At 38.4% G+C, this 21,757-nt stretch overlaps 1 protein-coding gene across 1 annotated transcript in view; it reads left to right on the plus strand.

Moving 5' to 3' along the window:
* The window catches only part of LOC128659899 (zinc finger protein 585A-like), a 491,003-nt gene that overhangs the window by 159,324 nt on the left and 309,922 nt on the right, over positions 1-21,757 (plus strand). Inside the window, exon 2 of the mRNA XM_053713487.1 lies at positions 15,032-15,045. Within this exon, the coding sequence (XP_053569462.1) occupies positions 15,032-15,045 (14 nt within the window). The remainder of the gene's footprint in view (positions 1-15,031; positions 15,046-21,757) is intronic.

Here is a 21,757-nt window from a genome sequence, read left to right on the forward strand (position 1 = left end):
AATATAAACAACCTAAGTGAGTGATTGAGTGCACACAATAGCTTTCAACAAAGAAAAATAGCATTCACAAAAAATAGTGTTCACAAAAATTGGCGTACATAAAAAATGTTCAAATGTTCAACCGGTTATATGTAAGTGAATCCAGTAGTGTTTCCTCCAAAGTGACATGTAGAAATATAACGTGAAGTCAATAATAGTAGAATGTAAACGTTGAGTGGGTCAAATTATTGTGGTTCAGCTGCTAAATTAAAAAATTGTAAATCTGTGAGGTGTATAAAAATAAAAATAACTTGTGAAAAAATCCACGTGGAAAACTTGAATTCAAATGATGAACAAAGGTCAAAAATCAAAAGACAAAAATCAAAAGACAAAAATATCAAAAGACAAAAATAGAAAATCAGTGATAATATTAAAAAGCACTAAAGATCTAGTGAAAACAAATCCTTAATTCAGATGTTAAAAATCCTTGGTAAGATCCATAACAAACAAATACATCGATAAAATACCTAAAAGGGAACAAAAGAGAAACAAATAGTGCAACACTGTATATGATATATAATATAGGTAATTAAAACCAAGCTCACCAGTATGCCAACGCGTTTCGGCCTAGACTAGGCCTTTCTCAAGACTATAGTCTTGAGAAAGGCCTAGTCTAGGCCGAAACGCGTTGGCATACTGGTGAGCTTGGTTTTAATTACCTATATTATATATCATATACAGTGTTGCACTATTTGTTTCTCTTTTGTTCCCTTTTAGGTATTTTATCGATGTATTTGTTTGTTATGGATCTTACCAAGGATTTTTAACATCTGAATTAAGGATTTGTTTTCACTAGATCTTTAGTGCTTTTTAATATTATCACTGATTTTCTATTTTTGTCTTTTGATATTTTTGTCTTTTGATTTTTGTCTTTTGATTTTTGACCTTTGTTTATCATTTGAATTCAAGTTTTCCACGTGGATTTTTTCACAAGTTATTTTTATTTTTATACACCTCACGGATTTACAATTTTTTAATTTAGCAGCTGAACCACAATAATTTGACCCACTCAACGTTTACATTCTACTATTATTGACTTCACGTTATATTTCTACACGTCACTTTGGAGGAAACACTACTGGATTCACTTACATATAACCGGTTGAACATTTGAACATTTTTTATGTACGCCAATTTTTGTGAACACTATTTTTTGTGAATGCTATTTTTCTTTGTTGAAAGCTATTGTGTGCACTCAATCACTCACTTAGGTTGTTTATATTATTGAATGTACATGTCCTAACTCCTCATCACTGGCTCACTAAGTCAGCGTCACATGCTATACTCCATTGGATATTTTTAGATATTTTTAGATTTGTTTATTATATATATATATATATTTTTTTTTGTTAAGTCAGACATGGATCCATGCGTCTGATTGCCATTTGTAAATTTTTATATGTATTAAAATGTACCTTTTACTAGCCTTTTAAGCTTTTTAGCGCTTACTCTCTCCCCATTTTAACTTTTGTATTGTTAGCCTACTAGGAGGCTATATAGTTAGTAAGCTTAAGGCCCTGGGTGTAGCGCTTGGTCCACTTCTCCTGTTCTTAAAGGGATATTACATCTCCCCCCCATTAAGGGAGCACCCCTGGAGAACCTGGATGAGGTTTGGAAGGATAGTGACGATGGAAACGCTTCACAAGTTCTGATGCATGAACCGCAGACTGAGGTTGCCAGGAATTCTCCTCAGGACCATAACCTCTCCATTGTATCAGATATTCCAATCTTCTCCTCCTGATTCGAGAATCCAATATCTTTTCCACTTCAAATTCCTCTTGGTCATCAAGAAATGTAGGGGGTGGAGGAGTTAGTTTTAATCTTTCATGATCTGATGTATAAGGTTTTATAAGGGAGACATGAAAAGTATTGTGTATTCGATAATGGGTTGGTAACTGAAGTCTTACTGCGTTAGGATTTATGATTTTGTCAATAATGAATGGTCCTATAAACTGGTTAGCCAACTTTTTACTTGGTGTCTGCAACCGTAAATGCTTTGTGGATAAAAGGACTTGGTCGCCTATTTTATAGTCAGATGTTTGTCGTCGTCTTTGATCATAGTAAAATTTTTGTCTTTCCTTGGCTTCGGCTAAGTGAGTCTTTAAAGTCTTTAGTCTGTCTTGTAAACTATTTGCATAAGTGGTAGCGCTCGGGGAATTAACTGTTGTGTTAGTGATTGTTATGGAGGTAGGGTGGTATCCATAAGTGGCAAAAAATTGAGTCATTTTTATTGAAGAAGAGATGGAATTATTGTATGCAAATTCTGCCATAGGAAGGTAAGTGACCCAGTCATCCTGTAAGTGCGTAATGTAACATCTAAGATATTGCTCTAATGTTTGGTTGAGACGCTCAGTTAACCCATTAGTCTGAGGGTGAAAAGCTGTTGAATACCTTGCATCTATCTTTAACAGCTTACATAGAGATCTCCAAAATGCGGAGGTAAATTGAGTGCCCCGGTCACTAATTATGGTTGTTGGTAAACCATGTAATCTGACTATAGAACTGATGAATGTCTTAGCTGTTATCATAGCAGTGGGTAGAGCTTTAAGTGGAGTAAAATGTGCTAGTTTGGTCAACTGATCAACTACTACAAATATGGTATTATATTGTTGAGATGGAGGTAACTCAACAATGAAATCCATGGATATGGTTGACCATGGTCTGTCAGGAATAGGTAGGGAGGTTAGGTATCCAATAGGTTTCTTGTGTTCTAACTTATTCCTTGCACAAATATCACATCCAGTTATGTAATCTTTTATGACCTTTTCCATCTGTGGCCACCAAAAATGTCGGGTCAATTCGGTGGTCTTTTGAATTCCGGTGTGACCAGATAACATATTATCATGTGTGTAAGATAATATAAGTTTACGTAAATTGTGAGGGATGTAAAGTCTTCCTTTATGATAAAGCAAACCTGTGGTTTCATCTTTAATGCAATCTTGAGGTATGGTTGTCTCTTTTGTTAAAGCTGAAAGTATCTCTGTCTCTAGGTTTGTGAGAGAACCTAAGAATTTTTCTTCTGGTATTACTGGTGTTGGTTCAATTGCTGTTAGGCTATTATCGTATTGTCGTGACAAAGCATCTGCTTTGGCATTGGCAGTACCAGGCCGGTATGTTATCTGAAAGTTGAATCGGTCCATAAATAAAGCCCATCGAACCTGACGGGATGAGAGGGTCTTATTACTTTTCAGATATTGTAAATTTTTATTATCGGTATATACCAAAAATGGTTCTTGGGTTCCTTATAATAAGTGTCTCCAATGTTCTAGAGCGCGTTTTATCGCTAATAATTCCTTATCACCGACACTATAATTTCTTTCTGCAGGTAAGAAAGTCTTGGAATAGTAAGCGATAGGATGGATCTGTTTTGTTATGATGTTTTGCTGTGACAATACAGCACCAATCCCTGAATTAGATGCATCCACTTCTAGGATAAATGATTGGTTATAGTCCGGTAGGGCTAACACTGGCGCGGTGGTGAAATGGTCTTTTAGCTTAGTAAAAGCTTCCTGAGTCTCATTGTTCCAAAGAAATTTCCGTTTATTACTAGTTAATTGCGTGAGTGGTTTTACCACTGAAGAAAAATCTTTGATAAATCTCCTATAAAAATTTGCAAATCCCAGAAATTTCTGGAGTGTGCGTACAGTTGTAGGCCTGGGCCAATCGATGATTGCATTGATCTTTTGTGGATCCATTTCAATCTTATTGGGTTTTAGAATATAACCTAAGAACTTAATTTCAGACACATGAAAAATAAATTTTTCTAATTTAGCGTAGAGTTTGTTTTGTCTCAACCTTGCCAAGACCCACCGAACATGTTTTTCATGGTCTATTAAATTCTTTGAGTAAATTAGGATATCATCCAGATAGATGATTACACAGACATCAGTGAGGTCATGGAAAATTTCATTTATGAAATGCTGAAACGTTGCTGGAGCATTACATAATCCAAACGGCATAACGTTATACTGGTATAAGCTGTATCTGGTGCGAAATGCGGTCTTCCATTCATCACATTTTTTTATACGGATTAAATTGTAAGCCCCTTTTAAGTCGAGTTTTGTAAAAATCGTGGCACCAGTTAATCTTTCCAGTAATTCAGGAATTAAAGGTAGGGGGTACCGATTTTTTATCGTTATTTTGTTTAAAGCTCTATAATCAATAATAGGGCGCAATGTTCCGTCTTTATTTTTAACGAAAAACATCCCAGCAGCTGCTGGTGAAGTCGAATGCGATATGAATCCCTTTCTGAGGTTTTCATCTAAATATGTTCGTAGATCTTGTAATTCTTTTTGGTTCATTGGGAATATTTTCCCATGTGGTATCTGTGAGTCTGGTATAATATCTATAGGACAATCAAATGTCCTATGGGGAGGCAGATTTTCTGCTTCCCTTAAATTGAATACATCTCCCAGATCCTGATAAACCAGTGGTACACCCTGTTCCATTGTAGCTATGTTACAGTGAGGGTAACAGGTGGTTTTGCAATAACTAGAAGTTAGGAGTACAGTGTCTTGACTCCAACTTATTTCAGGGTTTTGTGTCTTCAACCAAGTATACCCTAATATAATTGAATGGTGAGCTATAGGTAGTATGTCAAAAGATAAATATTCAGTATGTCCCCCTATAGTACTTATTAAGAGTGGTATGGTATGGTGAGTGATTGGTCCCTGTTTTACCAAGGTTCCATCAATTAATTTTACAAAGACTGGGTTTGCTTTGCACACGGTGGGAATTTTATTTTGAACAACAAAATCAGTATTAATATATACACCCGTCGCCCCAGAGTCTAGTAATCCTTCAGTCTGTAGATTGTGTTGATCCCACTGTAAGGAGAGAGGTATAGTTAACTGATGTGTCTTAATAGTTTTATGTAACTGTTTTATGTGATGTATCTTACCCTTCTTTTGTTTGGATAATAAAGGACAAGCACTAACGGAATGTTCTTTGTGTGCGCAGTACAGGCATAGGTTAGATAATCTTCTCCTTATTTTCTCTTCTGGGGTAAGTGGTCCCCTAATAGTCCCAATCTCCATAGGTACAGGGTTGGAAAGGGGTTTTTCTTGTGAGGTTTGTGCAGGATATGATCGTCTTGGAACACTGTCACTCACCATTCTCTCTGCCTTTCGCTCCCTTAGACGTCTGTCCAACGTAATACATAATTTAGTGAGCCCTGATAAAGTCTCAGGCATTTCCAGACGTGATAATTCATCTTTAAGTCCCTCAGATAAGCCTAACCTAAACTGGTTTCTGAGGCTAATCTGGTTCCACTGGGAATCTGAGGCCCACATCTAAAAGTACGTGATGTATTCCTCAACGGTCCTCTTCCCTTGTCTTAGGGCACGTAATTTGAATTCTGCATTAATCTGAGTATCAGCGTCCTCATATAAGGTGGCCATGGCAGAAAAAAAATCCTGTAAGGAATTCATTATAGGATCATTTGCCTCAAATAATCTGTTGGCCCATGTCCTGGGTTCACCCACTAGGTAAAATATGGTGGTACAGACTTTTATTCTCTCGGTATGATATGTTCTGGGTTTGAGAGAGTAAAGTAAGTTACAAGCATTTCTAAAATCTCTGAAAGTAGCACGTTTACCAGAAAATGGAGTTGGAGGCTGAATCTGAGGCTCAGGTAACCAGCTCTTAAGGGGTTAAACATTCTTTAATTAATGCTTTTAATGCAGTGTTCTCAGTTTGTACTTCAGTTAAACCATGGGCGAGGTAGTCTAGTTTTTTATTAATGTTGGTGATTTCATTCTGAACCTCTTGTGCATCCATGATTAAACTGTTACTTCAGCAGAGTTTGAGGCCTGTTAATTCTGTAACACACTTGTTACTTTTGTAAAAAAAAATAGTGTTTGTTGCTCTTTTGTATATTGTCTCTGATACTATTTCTTTGTAAAAGAGATCAAAAACGGTGAGCTTATTGTTCAAAAAGTTAAATCATATTATCAGAGACTTGATAGAATGTTCTGAGTAATATGCCTTTTTTGAACTATGTAGATAGAGTAGCGAGAACTTTATATTTAAAGAGCAATAGTTTTGATAGCGGGTTTAACTTAGCTTAGGTAAATTGTACTTTAGATATTATCCTCTGAGTCTCCGTTCATCCATTCATCTTCACACACTCACACACCAAAATAAAAGATATATTTACAATGTCCTTTAAGCGGTATAACACTTAACTTTCAGACAGCTTGAAATAATTGGTGTTTCAGTTGGTCTTACATATGCGAAGCTGAGAGCAGACTTAAGCGGTAAATTGTATGCACAGTTCATATACAAGTAATACAGTCAGGGTGCAATTTACCTTAATCCGATCAAACAATGATTTTGGGGAAACAGGAGTGAGCGTCTTACCTGGAAGAGACTCGAGCAGTTAGTGAGACCGCGGCGTGTGAGCGTGACTTATTTCCGGTTATCGCTGAAGTGAGGAGACAAACAAAACGATGAGTTCAAGCTAAGCAACTTGTAAGTTAGCTTTCTGTAAGAACGTGAGATAAACAAATTGTCTTGAATAAGATATGGAGTTCAGATAGAAGTGTTTCAGTAGTTAGAGTTGATATGTCAACTTCGTGCTTTGACCTGAAAAGGAAAATATCCTACGAGTATAAGCAGGATAGAGAAGTGTGCTTGACATACACTTCAATTAACAGGCAATCTGTAAGTGAAAAGGTGAGCTTTAAATAGGGGTAAGGAGTTGATGGGAGGTTCTTACTTAAAGGGATATTGCACCCACCTTTTTTATGGTGGTTATGATTTTTTGTATAAAGCACAATTATTCCAAATTCCTTTGTTGATGCTTTTTACTCCTTTCTTTATCACCCCAGTACTTGGCTATTCGTTAAACTGAATTGTGGGTGTGGTGAGGGGTATATTTATAGGCATTTTGAGGTTTGGGAAACTTTGCCCCTCCTGGTAGGATTGTATATCCCATACGTCACTAGCTCATGGACTCTTGCCAATATTATCAGGTAAATTCGTACATAAATTATAATATTTGGATCCGCCAGGCGTTGTAATACTTAGCTCTTTAAGGTATGGATACCACTATAACCTAAGAGATATTTTGAAATATATATTGTATGAGGTTCCTAATAATGAGTATAGTAGTAGATAGTAGTTATCCAATAGTAGTGAACGGAACCGGTGAAACTGTCAGTATCTGTCTGTTAGTTACATATTGTTTAAATCAGACCTAACAAAATCTGAGTATACACGCGTGTCAGCTCAAATATCAATTATATTAAACTTATACCACATTGAGAACATTAAATTTAAACATTAAAATTGAAGGGTCCCAAATGCCCTTTCCCCTAATTCTCTGGATAGCTATAACATCAATGCATGCTCACAATTATAGTGAGTAAACTTAAGAAATTAAGTTTAGGGACTTTCATTAAGAGATACAGAACTTTGTCCTATTTCAATAGTTACACAACACTGTCCCCTAGTGTTAAGCAACCAAAATGGAATGTAACTTATCATTTCCAAAGGCTTTATGACAACTGTTAATACAATTAATGCCTCCTAAGACGTGGTATTTTATAGCAGTCCGTTTGAAGCTCTTTTCCTCGATAATTTGGTAACTGATATTTAAGGAGAGAATAATAGAGGGTGATGCATATATAATATACACCACACTCCTAGGGGGCGCTAACAACTCACTATAAAAGAAAACACATATAAATGCATATAAATGTAAGAAACAAAATAGACCCAGCAAACCTATATCAATTTGTATATAAATAGAATGCTCACAAAATAACCCAGATGGGATAGATATATGCAGATATCATAAATGTCCACAAAGAATAATCCACAGGAGGAAGGCAGCTCTCTGTCATAGGACGGTCATCCTGATGTAGCGTGATCTAAGAAAAGAGAAACACAGAGGCGCCTCTGTGTTTCTCTTTTCTTAACTGATATTTAACCCTATTATAAACCCATAGAGGTCTTACATAATTAAAAGGGAAATATTATATTACCTACGCATGCTATGTGATATATAGCAACCGGTGTAAAATAATAAAATTTTGTAACTGATATTTAACCCTATTATAAACCCATAGAGATCTTACATAATTAAAAGGGAAATATTATATTACCTACGCATGCTATGTGATATATAGCAACCGGTATAGAATAATAAAATCTGCATAACAAGCACACATATATAAGGGAATTATTATACGAGTGGCCATAAAATAATTAATCTTATCACTAGTACACCTGACAAGATTGGTGCAGGTTTCTGTCCAATTACACTAGAGGTCATTTTGAGAGTATATAATCTATAACGAACCTACAGCATCAGAATACTGATTGTTACATGTAATATTGACTGGATGGGGGATATCCTCAGTAGTACTCCAAAATCCCAGCATCATTTATGAATTATTTAATACACCGTGTCCAACAGATGTTGAGCTCTTCGAGCACTGTACACAACTTATATACACATACGTTATTAAGTACACATTTTTAAACAAATCGAATACATTTTTACTTTTAACCGCTTAGGATAGAAATTTCCACACTGTGGCAATAATTTAGGGGACTTGATTGCTATATATGTGTATTCTTTCTTATAACAATTTCTAGTTGTTTAATTTTGAAGTCTTGCCTTTTGTTATACACTGGCGCGCTTTCGTGTCCTGCTGAGGCATGTTTTGACAGTGCTGGAGGATCCCAGTCCTAATGGGTTGGCGGATTCTCTGTCTTTTGTTCCAGATGGCAAGCCGGTTTAGACGAATGGGGATGTAATACTCTCCTTGTCGTCTCCTTTTTCTTTTTCGGTTTTGGGTATCTTCTTCCAGTTCTGAGCTTTGGAAGACTTGGATCTCTGACTGGCTGGCCTTGTTAGTGTGTCTGGTCTTCTTGGGCGTTAACCTGCAGGTGTTGCCTTTATTTATGTTGATCAGGTTAGGATGTATTTTATTTACTTACAAGCTCATGTTTGTAATAATTTTTGTTTCCTTGGAAACATTTTCTTCTCTGGAAGTTGATACCAGCGATTTTGTGGTCTCATTGGCAGCTCTATGGAAGTTCTGTGAAAAGTTAAGACATATTATGTCTTCCGTTTGTTTGTTAATTTGTCTATCCCTTTTAGGGTTGCAACTTCTGTGGCCTTGGACTTTCTTGGGTGCCCTATTTGTCAGGCTGGTCCTGATTGGGTACTAGTTTTCTCTGTCCCTTGAGGTCTTTCTCAGACACGTGGTGCCGTTATACTTGGCTGGTCCGGTTGGGGTGCAGAGTGGCTCTCTCTTGTTTGGAGTTTGTTTCTTGTTTTCGTTACAAGTTATAGGGGACTCTTCTTTCCTAGATGTCAGGCTGGTCCTCAATTGTTCTTTCTTGGGGCATCAGAGGGGACTGTGCTTCAATCAATATTATTTACAAAGTAACATGCAATCTCTATACCATGTTGCCAATAGACTGAAAGTGGTACTAGACCCTTCAATACATACAGACCAATCAGGATTCATGATAGGCAGAAACTCCTCAAAAAATATGCATAGAGTTCTTTCTTTAATTGATCATTATTGGGTCAATAAGTACAATGGGATAAATAGTGATAGAAGAGAGGCGGCTTTAATCACCATTGATGCCAAGAAGGCGTTCGGTTCAATTACATGGGACCATTTATTTACATCAATTGATAATTTCGGGCTCATAGGACACTTTGCAGATTTCATAAAGACCATCTATAGTGACACAACCTCGGTCATTTCAATCAATGGCCAAAGGTCTGCGTCCATTAAAATCACGAAAGGTACGAGACAAGGATGTCCACTGTCACCCCTGTTGTTCAATATAGCCATAGAGCCATTAGCGACCTTACTAAGAAAGGAATTGGAAGGTTTATCGTTTAGAGGGAGAAAGGTAGTGCTGTCGTTATATGCAGATGACTTGATGGTATTCATTGCTGATTCAAGAAAAAATATCCCTATTTTATTAGAAATAATAAGGGAAGTTAGTTCCTTTTCCGGATACAAGATTAATGTATCAAAATCAGAAATTTTATGGCTACATAAAACTTCAGGGAGCATAAGCAAGACACCTTTCAAAGAGGCTAAAGAGCAGATTAAATATCTTGGAATCACGTTAAGCAAAAATCCGGCCGACTGGTATGACCTAAACTATGAGAAAGTTTGGGCATCGGCATTAAAAGCAGAAATGGAAGATCCTTCCACTGACTTTATCAGCAAAAGTACATTTAATAAAAATGATTATCTTACCCAAAATTCTCTTTCTGTGTCAGAACCTTCCAATATTTATTAAGGAAAAGGGTATAAAGAAGTTTTATTCTGGCTGTAGACAATGTTTTTGGAAAGGGGGGAAAGTCCGAATAGCTCTTAATAAATTGAGGCAAAAAAAAAGAATGGGGGGGGCTGCGGTTCACTGATATTAAATTATTGCCTGTGAATGATTGCCTGTGACTGGCTCACAGAGACAGAGATGTTCTCTTATTCAAGGATGGAACAGAATATGATTCACCCCCTTTCTTTGAAAGGGCTCCTATATTTGAATATAAGAAATATCCCTAAAGTAATTAGAGAAAAAAAAGCAATCTTTAACGTGATAGTGGCATGGATTAAATATCTGCATGAAGGGGGGGATAAACAATCAGATCTCACATTTTCTGCTCATCTTGGGCAATCCAGATTTCCTGCCAGGTTTAGCCTATACGGTTTTTAAGAGATGGGAACAAAAAGGCTTAATATTTCTTCACCAATTAGAGGATAAAGAATTAAGGGGAATCAAGACATTTGAGATGCTAGTGCAGGAATTTTCTCTATCACATAAAGAGTTCTTTGCATATCTTCAAATTAGGAACTAATATGGCCAACTGATAGGAAAACAAGGCAATAATTGCTCCCTGGGGGTGATAGAGACTAGTATTAAGTTACATCAGGCTGGGATAAATCCAATCTCAATATGGTATAATCCGCCGGTGCTCAGTGCGGGTAAAGCAAACTTAGAAAAGGCTCAATTAAAATGGCAGAGAGGGAGTGGAGCTTGGCCGCACAGGGAGATGGCCGCATGATTCACTAGCTCCTAGGCCCCACTCCCCAAGCAAAATAAAATAAGCTACTAATCATACATAAAAGGAGCCCTGAGACCAATTAACAATCCCTGGCAGCCACGGAGAAGTCACCGGCAGGTAAACACAGCAGCCGGGACAAAGCTCACACAATTGAAAGCACCGATCATGGCACCCACGTGGCGCTCCGCCATAGCATCTGACACATAGAGGATTTGCAGGGGACCAAAGAGCAGGAGACATAACAAGAGGTAAGAGGAGACCTCACAATCAAAGACCGGGTGGAGGAAACATAAGAAAGGGGACCGGACAGTGAGAGTGTTAACTGTATTGGGACTTTATAACGCCCCACTGACTGCCGCATGGCGCAGCAATAAGTAAACGCAGCAAGTCAAATAGCAGTCAGGGCCCATTGGTAAAGTCCACAAAAGGACTCGAATCTCAAGCCGAGTGAATTATTGTACAGTGTGCTGTCTGGTTTGGAGGTGGAGGAGCTGGACTATTAAAGTGAAGGGGGCTTTGAAAGCTACAGAGGCGTGCATATACAGGCTACACGCATCCAGATATAACAGCCACCAGCAAGACACAGACAGGAGCAGGGGCTCCAATGTTATAGTGCTATACGGATTTAAAGCAACATCTCCTACACGTATAGTCGCGCACACACAGCACTGAGGCTCCCAACCCCCACTTTACCTCTGTGTTTATGACATTAACTTACTGGCTGCAGCTTAATACCTTTTTATTCCTGTTTTGCCAGCGGTCATGCCCGGCCGCAAGCTGTGTAAGCCAGATAAAAATAATAAAACCAAATCAATGCATCACTTTCTAAAAGCTCAAGAAACAGCAGCTGTTAACACAGAAATGGAGACAACATCAACACAGGAAACAGTGATGTCACAAAAATTACCAGCAGAAACAGGAGACTACAACCTACTAACAAAGGAAGATCTCAAAACCCTATGCACAAAAGAGGATATAAAAGAAATTGTGGGTGAAGTCAAAGGATGGTATGGTGAACTTAAAAAAGACCTATCTAGGGTAACTAACAGGGTCTCGGCGCTGGAGGAGAATCATAATACTACCGACAGGGACATACAACATATATCAAGACTTGCTTATGAGCAAGAGGAAACTATTCATCACTTATTAGAAAGAGTCGAAGACCTCGACAACAGAGGTAGACGCAACAATCTACGTATAAGGGGTGTCCCTTAAACAATACAACAGAATGCAATAGAAGGATGTCTGCAAGATATGTTCAGAACCCTTAAAGGTACAAGTGACTCCCCAGACATCTGTATAGAGAGGGCGCACAGAGCTCTACGTGCAAAGCCCCCCCTAAGGCCCCACCAAGAGACATAATCTTAAAATTACTTAACCACAAGGACAGGGAAGAGATCTTGCGCCATGCCAGACAGAAACAGAAATTCACCCATGCAGGGAATCATATACAAATCTTTGCGGATCTTTGCCCGACAACACTGCAAAAAAGAAGGGAACTCCACTTCATTACATCCACCCTCAGAGAACAGAACATTCCATATCGCTGGGGCTTCCCAGTTTGCATCATCGCTACAAAGGATAACAATACAGCTGTCTACAAATCCCAGGAGGATCTTCCCCGCTTTAATAAAACTTTGCAACTAAACATCAGACACCCAGGGGAAGAAGGACATCACACTGGAGACAAAATGCATCCAGAAGTACCGAATGTCGCAGCATCACAAAAGAAAAGACCACCGATGCATTCTCCAGAAAGGGCACAGACAGCTTGCACAGATGAAGCCGGTCGCTGAACTGTTTCTATAAGGGACTATCTATCTGAAGCAGCCATAGTAGCTTAAGGTCGTATGTTTATCTTCATTCTAATGTTTTCCTATTTGCTTGGGGGTGGGGATACTACCCTTGGCACTGTATTTGTTCTTGTTATATTTGTTTTATATATTGTTGAACAGTTATCTACAGTTAAAATTTGAGATAACATTATTTTTGCCTATTACATAGGGAAATTGTGTATCACTAGTTGTCTTGCAGAAGTGTGTTGACAGAGCAGTTATAGTACCGTGCACAGAGCCTACACCAGGTTATAGAGGAGAGCAAACCACACCGATTTTTCAGAGCACGCTTGGAACCTAGTACTTATACAGAGAGTACACCCTACACATAAACTAGACAAAGCCCAGAACGCCTAGGCCCACAAAAGAGCCAAACATGCACTCAATTACTCTCACAACGGTGAATGTAAACGGCTTAAATAGCCCTGAAAAGAGATCTATGGTATTCAGGGACCTGTATAAGAACACAGGGGACATATTGTTGGTACAGGAGACGCACTTTAAGAGAGGTAGGGAGCCAAAACTGATATCACATATGTACAGAAACACGTTCCTGTCCTCGAGCACAAACAAAAAAGAGGGGGTGGCTGTACTGTTTAAGAACACAATCCAATTTCAACCCACGTACATAGAGAAAGACAAAAATGGCAGGTATATAATTATAGTGGGCCTCTTATTTAATAAACCAATCACTATTGCAAATGTCTACCTTCCAAACAAAGACCGACACCATATTTTGAAAACAGTGTTTCATTCATTACTAGTACATTCTAAAGGGAACCTGTTCATAGGGGGGGATTTCAACTTCCCGATGGACCCGCAGGTAGACACATCTACTGGCTCTACTAGCACACCAAAACGGGTAATAAAGACTATCAAGAGCTACATGCAACAACTAAAGATGCAGGACGTGTGGAGATTATTGAACACACACATCAGGGATTACACATTCTATTCAAATCCACACAACACATTTACTAGGATAGACTATATATTTTCAGACCAGCTAGGGCTATCTATGATCACAGACTCTAAGATACTACCCACCACCTGGGCAGACCATGCCCCGGTACAATGCACCGTAGAATGGCCAGACACCCCACAGAAAATGTACACATGGAGGCTAGATGAGCACATGCTAGGGAATCCCTTACATAGACAAGCAATAGACAAGCTGTTAGATGACTATTTTAAAGAGAACGTGGTGTCAAACACTTTAGATAGAATTGTATGGGAGGCGCATAAGTGCGTAGTAAGGGGAGAACTAATTGCGAGACAGGCAAGGGAAAGGAAGGAAAATAGACAATTCCTGAACTCCACAATGGCACAAATAGGATACTGGGAAAAAGAACATAAGCTACAACCACAATCCAAAGAAGCTTTAGCATCTTTACAAAAGGTTAGACAATCACTGAAAAATTACCTTACAAAAGAGTACCAAAGAAAAGCCTCCTACCTAAAACAAAAATATTTTGACGTACGAGATAAGATAGGTACATCATTGGCAAAGGCTTTGAGGCGTCGCCAACTGAATACCCACATAAACCACATCAAAAACAAGCAGGGGACTTTACATAATGACAGTAAAAGTATCGCAGAGACATTTAGACAGTATTATGCATCTCTATATAACATCACAGAGGAAACTACACCACAGAGCATAGAGGATTTCCTGTCAGACCTTAACCTTCCTACACTAGAGGCAGATGAAGTTAGGGATTTAGAACTACCCATATCAGTAGATGAAATTAAAAAAGCTATAAAGGACATGCCTAGTGGCAAGTGCCCAGGCCCAGACGGCTTCAGCATGAAATATTACAAAACATTCCCACACCATTTATTAGCCCCATTAACTAATATGTTCAACTCTCTTGTAACATCTAATGGATTCCCAGAGAGCATGTTAGAAGCCCATATAACTGTCTTACCGAAACCAGGTAGGGAACCAAACAGACCTGAGAATTTTCGCCCCATATCCCTTTTGAATTCGGATATTAAGATATTCGCCGAAGTCTTGGCCCACAGGATAAATACATTTTTGCCCAAACTTATTAACACAGATCAAACAGGCTTTATCCCAGGAAGGGAAACAAAAGACAATACCCTAAAGGCTATTCAACTCATGTCTTATGTTAAACATAACAAGACCCCAGCGGTATTGATATCTACGGATGCGGAGAAAGCCTTTGATAGAGTAAATTGGCAATTTCTAAAAGCAGTAATGCACAAGATGAAATTCGGCGACAAATTCATTCACTACGTTTTCTCCTTGTCCTGTCAGATAAACTTTACATCAGGAACGGAACTAGACAGGGGTGCCCTCTTTCCCCAGTTCTTTTTGCCATCTCCATAGAGGCCCTGGCCCAAAAAATCAGGAACAATCCGCGAATTAGAGGGATCCGGGTGGGAGACACAGAACATAAGTTGGCTCTTTACGCAGACGATGTTCTACTCACACGTACGGACCTAGAAACATCCCTACCGGAGACATTAAATTTAATCCAGAGCTACGGGGAAGTGTCCCATTTCCTAATAAACACCAGTAAATCGGAAATATTAAACCTAACATATGACGTGAAAGAGTTTCAACATCTGACACGAAACTGCCCTCTCAAGATACAACAGTTGAAGCTTAAATACCTAGGTATTTACCTGTCACCTGACCCCAAGGTATTATTCCAATCTAACTATAAAGAATTAGAAAAAAGAACACTGAACTATATCCCAAATAAATGACTTGTATCTGTGTCAAACACAAGCATGAGGGAATAAATGATGTGTTTTGATTCTCTTAGATCAGGACAGCTGTATTCATTCAGAGGTGAAACAGGTATAGTAAATGTATACAAAAATATGTAAAGTTCCAATAAATCCTGTGACCCCTATTTATTCACAGCCCCTGTTGTTATCAAGCAGTATAAAAAATCCCACTGTATAAATGTGTGGTGATGATTTTTATATTGGAAGTCCAAACAAACACATCAAAAACAAGTTACTCACTCACCCTTCTTCTTGTGTATGAGAACCGGGTTGTTTAACTTTCAAATGTCACTGGTGTGTAGAGATGCTGAAAATCACAGCGTAGTTGGAGATGCCTCCTGTAGTATACACGTTATGTAGTACATCCAGTGAGAGAGTGTGGAGCTGCTGGGAGCAGTTTGAAGCCAGGACAAACCGCCAAAAAAATAATGCAATCAAAGTACTTCCACACAGGTGAAAAAGTTCCAGCAGTAAATGGATCGAGATAGAAAGTTTAAAAATTTTTCCTTTATTAGTATCCGTAGAAAGTATACTGTGAAGATTCACAGAAAAGACTTACAATATCACAGCCAGTAAGCTTGTCAGCCCAAATGCTCTATATCTAACAGACCAACATGTTTCGTGCTGGTACAGCACTTCGTCAGGGATCCCTGACGAAGTGCTGTACCAGCACGAAACATGTTGGTCTGTTAGATATAGAGCATTTGGGCTGACAAGCTTACTGGCTGTGATATTGTAAGTCTTTTCTGTGAATCTTCACAGTATACTTTCTACGGATACTAATAAAGGAAACATTTTTAAACTTTCTATCTCGATCCATTTACTGCTGGAACTTTTTCACCTGTGTGGAAGTACTTTGATTATAAAGAATTAGAGACCACACTAAGAGCAGACCTTTCAAGCTGGAAAAGTAAAGCTATATCATGGATAGGTAGAGTCAACGTAATAAAAATGAACGTTCTCCCCAGGGTTTTATATCTGCTCCAAACTGCCCCAATTCATCTCCCACAACAATACATTTCTAAAATCCAATCCCTGTTGGAACAATTCATTTGGCAGGGTATTAGGCCAAGAATAGCCAAGCAAACAATGTATATGCCCAAAGAAAATGGTGGATTGGGAGTCCCGAACATGCATACATATAAAATAGCTATAGCTATGCAGAACCTAGTAGAATGGTGCACTAACAACCCCCACAAGCAATGGGTTCAAATAGACGGACATATATTGGGATTGTGTAATGCTGGATTAGCAGCATGGCTCCCGACTAAACAAAGGCCGACAGTTATTCAGCACTACTAGGTAATGGAAGAATTCTTTCAAACATGGGACAGACTAATAAACACCACAACACACATGTCCAATATTATCTCACCCATGATGCCCATAAGCCACAACATTGTACTCCCCTGGACTCTCAGAGACAGTCAGAGAAACTCGGGTACACATATTAAGAATAGAATCATTTCAATATTTCAACAGGGCGGGAAGATTAGACCCCTGGATTCCATACTGGAATCACACCCAGATATCAAGGTAAACTGGTACTCATACACACAAACCTGTCACTTTATACAGACTCCATCCCAAGAGACAATACATATTCAGAAAACTGACGCCATTTGAAACTTTCTGTTTGTCTACTGACACCCCAAGACATCTAATCTCGTTATTATACAAACAACTATTGCTAGGTGACTCACAGAAATTACCCACATACACTAGAGTTTGGGAAAGGGAACTTGGACTAGACATCCCGGACAAACACTGGCAGAGAGCATTCCTAGAAACTAAAAAATCTTCTGTCTCAGTCAGGGTACTAGAAACCAATTACAAACTCCTCACACGCTGGTATCTTACCCCTAGCAGGCTGCGAAAGATATATAAGACAGCGAGTAGCAAGTGCTGGAGGGATTGTGGTGAAGAGGGAAATATGACACACATATGGTGGAGTTGTGACAGACTGGATGTTTTTTGGACGGAGATTCTAAGACACATGTCAAAAGTAACAGGAAAACAAGTGCCCAATGATCCCTTAATACTTCTAAACATATCCCTCCCCAAATTCAACAACAATATAGCCAAACACTTGCTTACTCTAATGCTTAATAGCGCCAAATCATTGATACCTAAACACTGGAAATAAGATACTACACCCACAGTAGAAGAGTGGAGGGAGCAGGTGGAAAACTTTCTTCACTTAGAGAGATACCATCATTTACAAGCAGGCACTACAGAAACACAAGAATTAATGACACATCCGTGGAAACAACACTTAACAGATGATTAACAAATGCTGGTCCACTACAAAGGAAGGTTAGGTACTCTAAACTAGGATCATATCTACACTTATCAGCACGTTGTGCTAGGAATTGTCAGGGTTATAAATGTGAATTAGCATGCTGAGAGTGGAGCTTCAACCACTCACACCTTGTATAGAGAGATAGAAATTCGTACCATTAGTATGTAACTGGACAGAGTCTAAACATTTCTTCCCCCTTGCTCCTTCTCCGCTCTGAATGGAAATACATAGTATGCATACTTCCTGTCAACTCAATCTCAGATGATTTGCTGTTTTTTCCCAACTGTTTTTGCAAACAACAATGAACATTTACTGTTTTAGGTAATGTGTGTTATGGATACGTTTAATCCGAGAGACTTTTTTAAATTGTAATTTGTATTACAACTTTATATGTATATCATGTCAACACATTATCTTTAATGTATATCTTGTATATCTTTATTGACTTAATAAAGTATTATTGAAAACCAAAAAAAAAAAAATGGCAGAGAGAGTTTGCAGAGATTTCCTCTGAAGATATATTTCAGAGCATTCTGACGATGCATAAATTATTGGGGACTATTGGGTGGAGGGAATCACATATGAAAATATTATATAAAATATATATCACACCGGCAGATCTGTCTAGATGGTCAAAGCGAGAGGAATATTGTTGTTATAGATGTAGATTTCCGAAGGCAGATCTGATGCATTGCATATGGTTGTGTCCGAAAATCCAAAAATTTTGGAACAGAATAAACTATTGGTTAAACAAATTTTTGGAGAGTAAAACCAGGCTGAACCCCAGGCGCGTTTTCTTCCTGCAGGATAAGGGTCAAGCCGGTGAAAATATCGACCTAATAAATACAGCAATTTTTTTTTTTTTTTAAATTTTTATTGAAGTTTCAACAAGCAATGAAATACAAAATACGACATTTGCCCATCCATAAGGTTAGCAGCTGAGTATAACACACAATATTATGACACATATAATATATTTGTGATTAGTGAAGGGGTAACAGTTCCAGGCATCTAATTAAGTCAAGAGTCTTAGAACTTACAGAGATGATCAACACATTAGTAATATTAAAAGATCAGCCTTAATCATTAGAAAACCATGTTATGTCTAAAGGGGTGTCAAATATAAGTTTGGGCAAACTAAGATGAGACTTCATTTTATGTTTTAATAGTTGAAATCTGATCTCCACACCTATAGTATGAAAAAAGTGGAAATTTCTAACTTGATGTGGGGAGTTAGCATTTAGAAGGACCACAAGTAGGTCCAAGAGAACAGGAAGGAAGAGGTGTTGCAGTGGGCAAGAGCCACTCGAATTATGGAGGGGAAAGGGAGGGCAGGGAAAAGCAAGGAGGACGGAGCCGACTTTATTAGGGCAGGAGGGTGAGTTTATTTATAGGACTATGTATGTCGTAGATATATAGAGAGCGATGACTAAAATAGGGATCCATGGGAGGTATCCCGCAAGCGATACAAACCATTGCAAGGTAAGGCACATATACCATGAGAGCTGAATATCTAGATGAGGTGGTAGAAGCATACTAGTGTAATGTAGTAGTCCTGTTCCATGAGAGCTAAAGATCTGGAGGAGATAATATAAGACACAGACCTACTAGTGTTATGTAGAATATATGTACCTTGAGAGCAAAATATCTAGAGGCAGTAATATAAAACACAGGCAAACTAGTGTAATGTAATATACATGTGTCATAAGAGCTAATTATCTAGTGGAGATTATACAAAACACACACATTTTAGGAAAGTGTAATATACATGCACCCTAAGAGCGAAAAATCTAGAGGAGGTTATATACCACATGAACAAGTTAGCGCAGTGTGATTCACAAGTGTTATGATAGTTAATCATCTAGAGAAAAAAGAATACAAGACACAAACATATTCGCCCAATTATTATAAGCGTGCACCATGAGAGCTAAGTGTCTAGAGGGTAATGTAAGGTGTAGTTATGTACAGCATTATCTCACCAAACAAGCTATTTTAACTGCAGTAGTAAAACTAGGTGATATAGGTTATCAAACTTAAACGAGCTGTCTATATGAGTGTCCCTCATCTGGAGGAGGTGAAAGCTTGAACAGGAGTCTCACTGGATATTGCAGACGCTACCGCTACTGTGTGCATCAATTCAGATTCTTATGTTTGGATTGTTACTGTAGGCTGCCTACAAGTGAATAGGGCTCTGTGACACCCTATGAGATGTGGGAATCACTGCCTACATCACTGCTGTTTAATGGTACAAAATATTAGCTAATACATTTGAAGAGGACAAATTATTCTGATAACCTGGTTTAGGGTGAAGGAAAAGTATGACATTGAACACTATGGCCATATGAAACTATCTCTAGACTGACATGGGGGTATACGGCTGCCTATGGTTTATAAAATAATTGTACATCTATGCCAATACTCTAGTGTTGGGACTGTCTCAGAATGTGCTAAGCAAGGAAAGTAATCTAAACAGTATCATATTTATGGGATGGTGCACCGCCACTATTAGTACCGGTCTGGGGAGGTTTAAAGTTAGAATAAGTTTGGAGTAATGTAGCAGATTTGTGGGCACGTGGGTGTTTGGAACCAAGCATATGTAAAGAAACATAATATAAATATAATCTTACCCAAACGTCACCTTCTAGGGACAACAAGGTATATAATACTTATAAATAATGGTAACAACCACATAAAACATTCAATCCCAATAGCTAAGATTTTAAAAGGAAAACTGAGAAACTAAAATCAACCTGTCTAAACCCCAGCTAAGATGTCATGAATTCTAATTAGAGATACATCAGTCTCTGCCGCAGTTTCAGCTGGCTGGTAGATTTCTATGTCGGCAGTTTTATCTTGGGCTTAGGTGTAAAGACAATGTCCTGATATTATGTCCAGAACAAGGCACACACTATTTAGGCACTTAGCACTCCATAAATTATTATTTTAGATCTCTGTCTTCAGGAGCTCTGTAGTAGCACACCTTGTTACCTCTGCGGTCGGCTCCGCCCCCCAAAATACAGCAATTTTAATAGGACGTAATCTGTTGCTAAGGTCCTGGAAAGCCAAAAACGGTCCCTCTATGAGGGAATTTAATAATAAAATTCTTTTACAGATTCATCTGGAGCAATTCGAGATCACGCTCCCTCAGGAAAAAAATATATATGTAATTTCTTTCAGAAATGGTTAAAGGTGATAGGATCCTTCCCGGAAACACTGCAAATGCAGATAATAGCCCCACTGAGGAAATCTGACTATTTTAGTATGGCGTTACTAACAGGCGGATTGCCTAGCTCCTGGGCGGACTGAGGGGGTGGGGGGAGGGTGGACTGGGGGAGGCGAGGAAGGAGAATTCAAAAATATTATTTTTTTTGTGTGTGTGTTTTTTTGTTCTTATTGACAAAGGAGGTATGGAGGGGAGGGCAGTGGGAAATGGGGGATAGGATTAATATGAATATGTTGAGGACATAATTAAAGATCAAAAGTCAGACTTAGGCTGTCAGGATGCGTGGAGGCAACATGTTGGATATAGTGTAAGTTGAAGGAAACAGATCCAGATCTCGATCACGTATAGGTTAATGTGTAAGAGATAGTATATCAAACTGGTATCAAGAAGTAAAGCACATAAAGATACTTGAAGTCCCACTCTCATGGAAACAAGTGGGAAGGGAGTATAGGATCCGAGGATTGAGGGGTACACTTTTTTTTTTTTCTTCTGTTTGTCTCTATCCTTTCTTCTTATTATATTCTGTATTCAAGTTATGAGAAATACTTTTT

Source organism: Bombina bombina, chromosome 5 (assembly GCF_027579735.1).
Source record: "Bombina bombina isolate aBomBom1 chromosome 5, aBomBom1.pri, whole genome shotgun sequence".
NCBI lineage: Eukaryota > Metazoa > Chordata > Amphibia > Anura > Bombinatoridae > Bombina > Bombina bombina.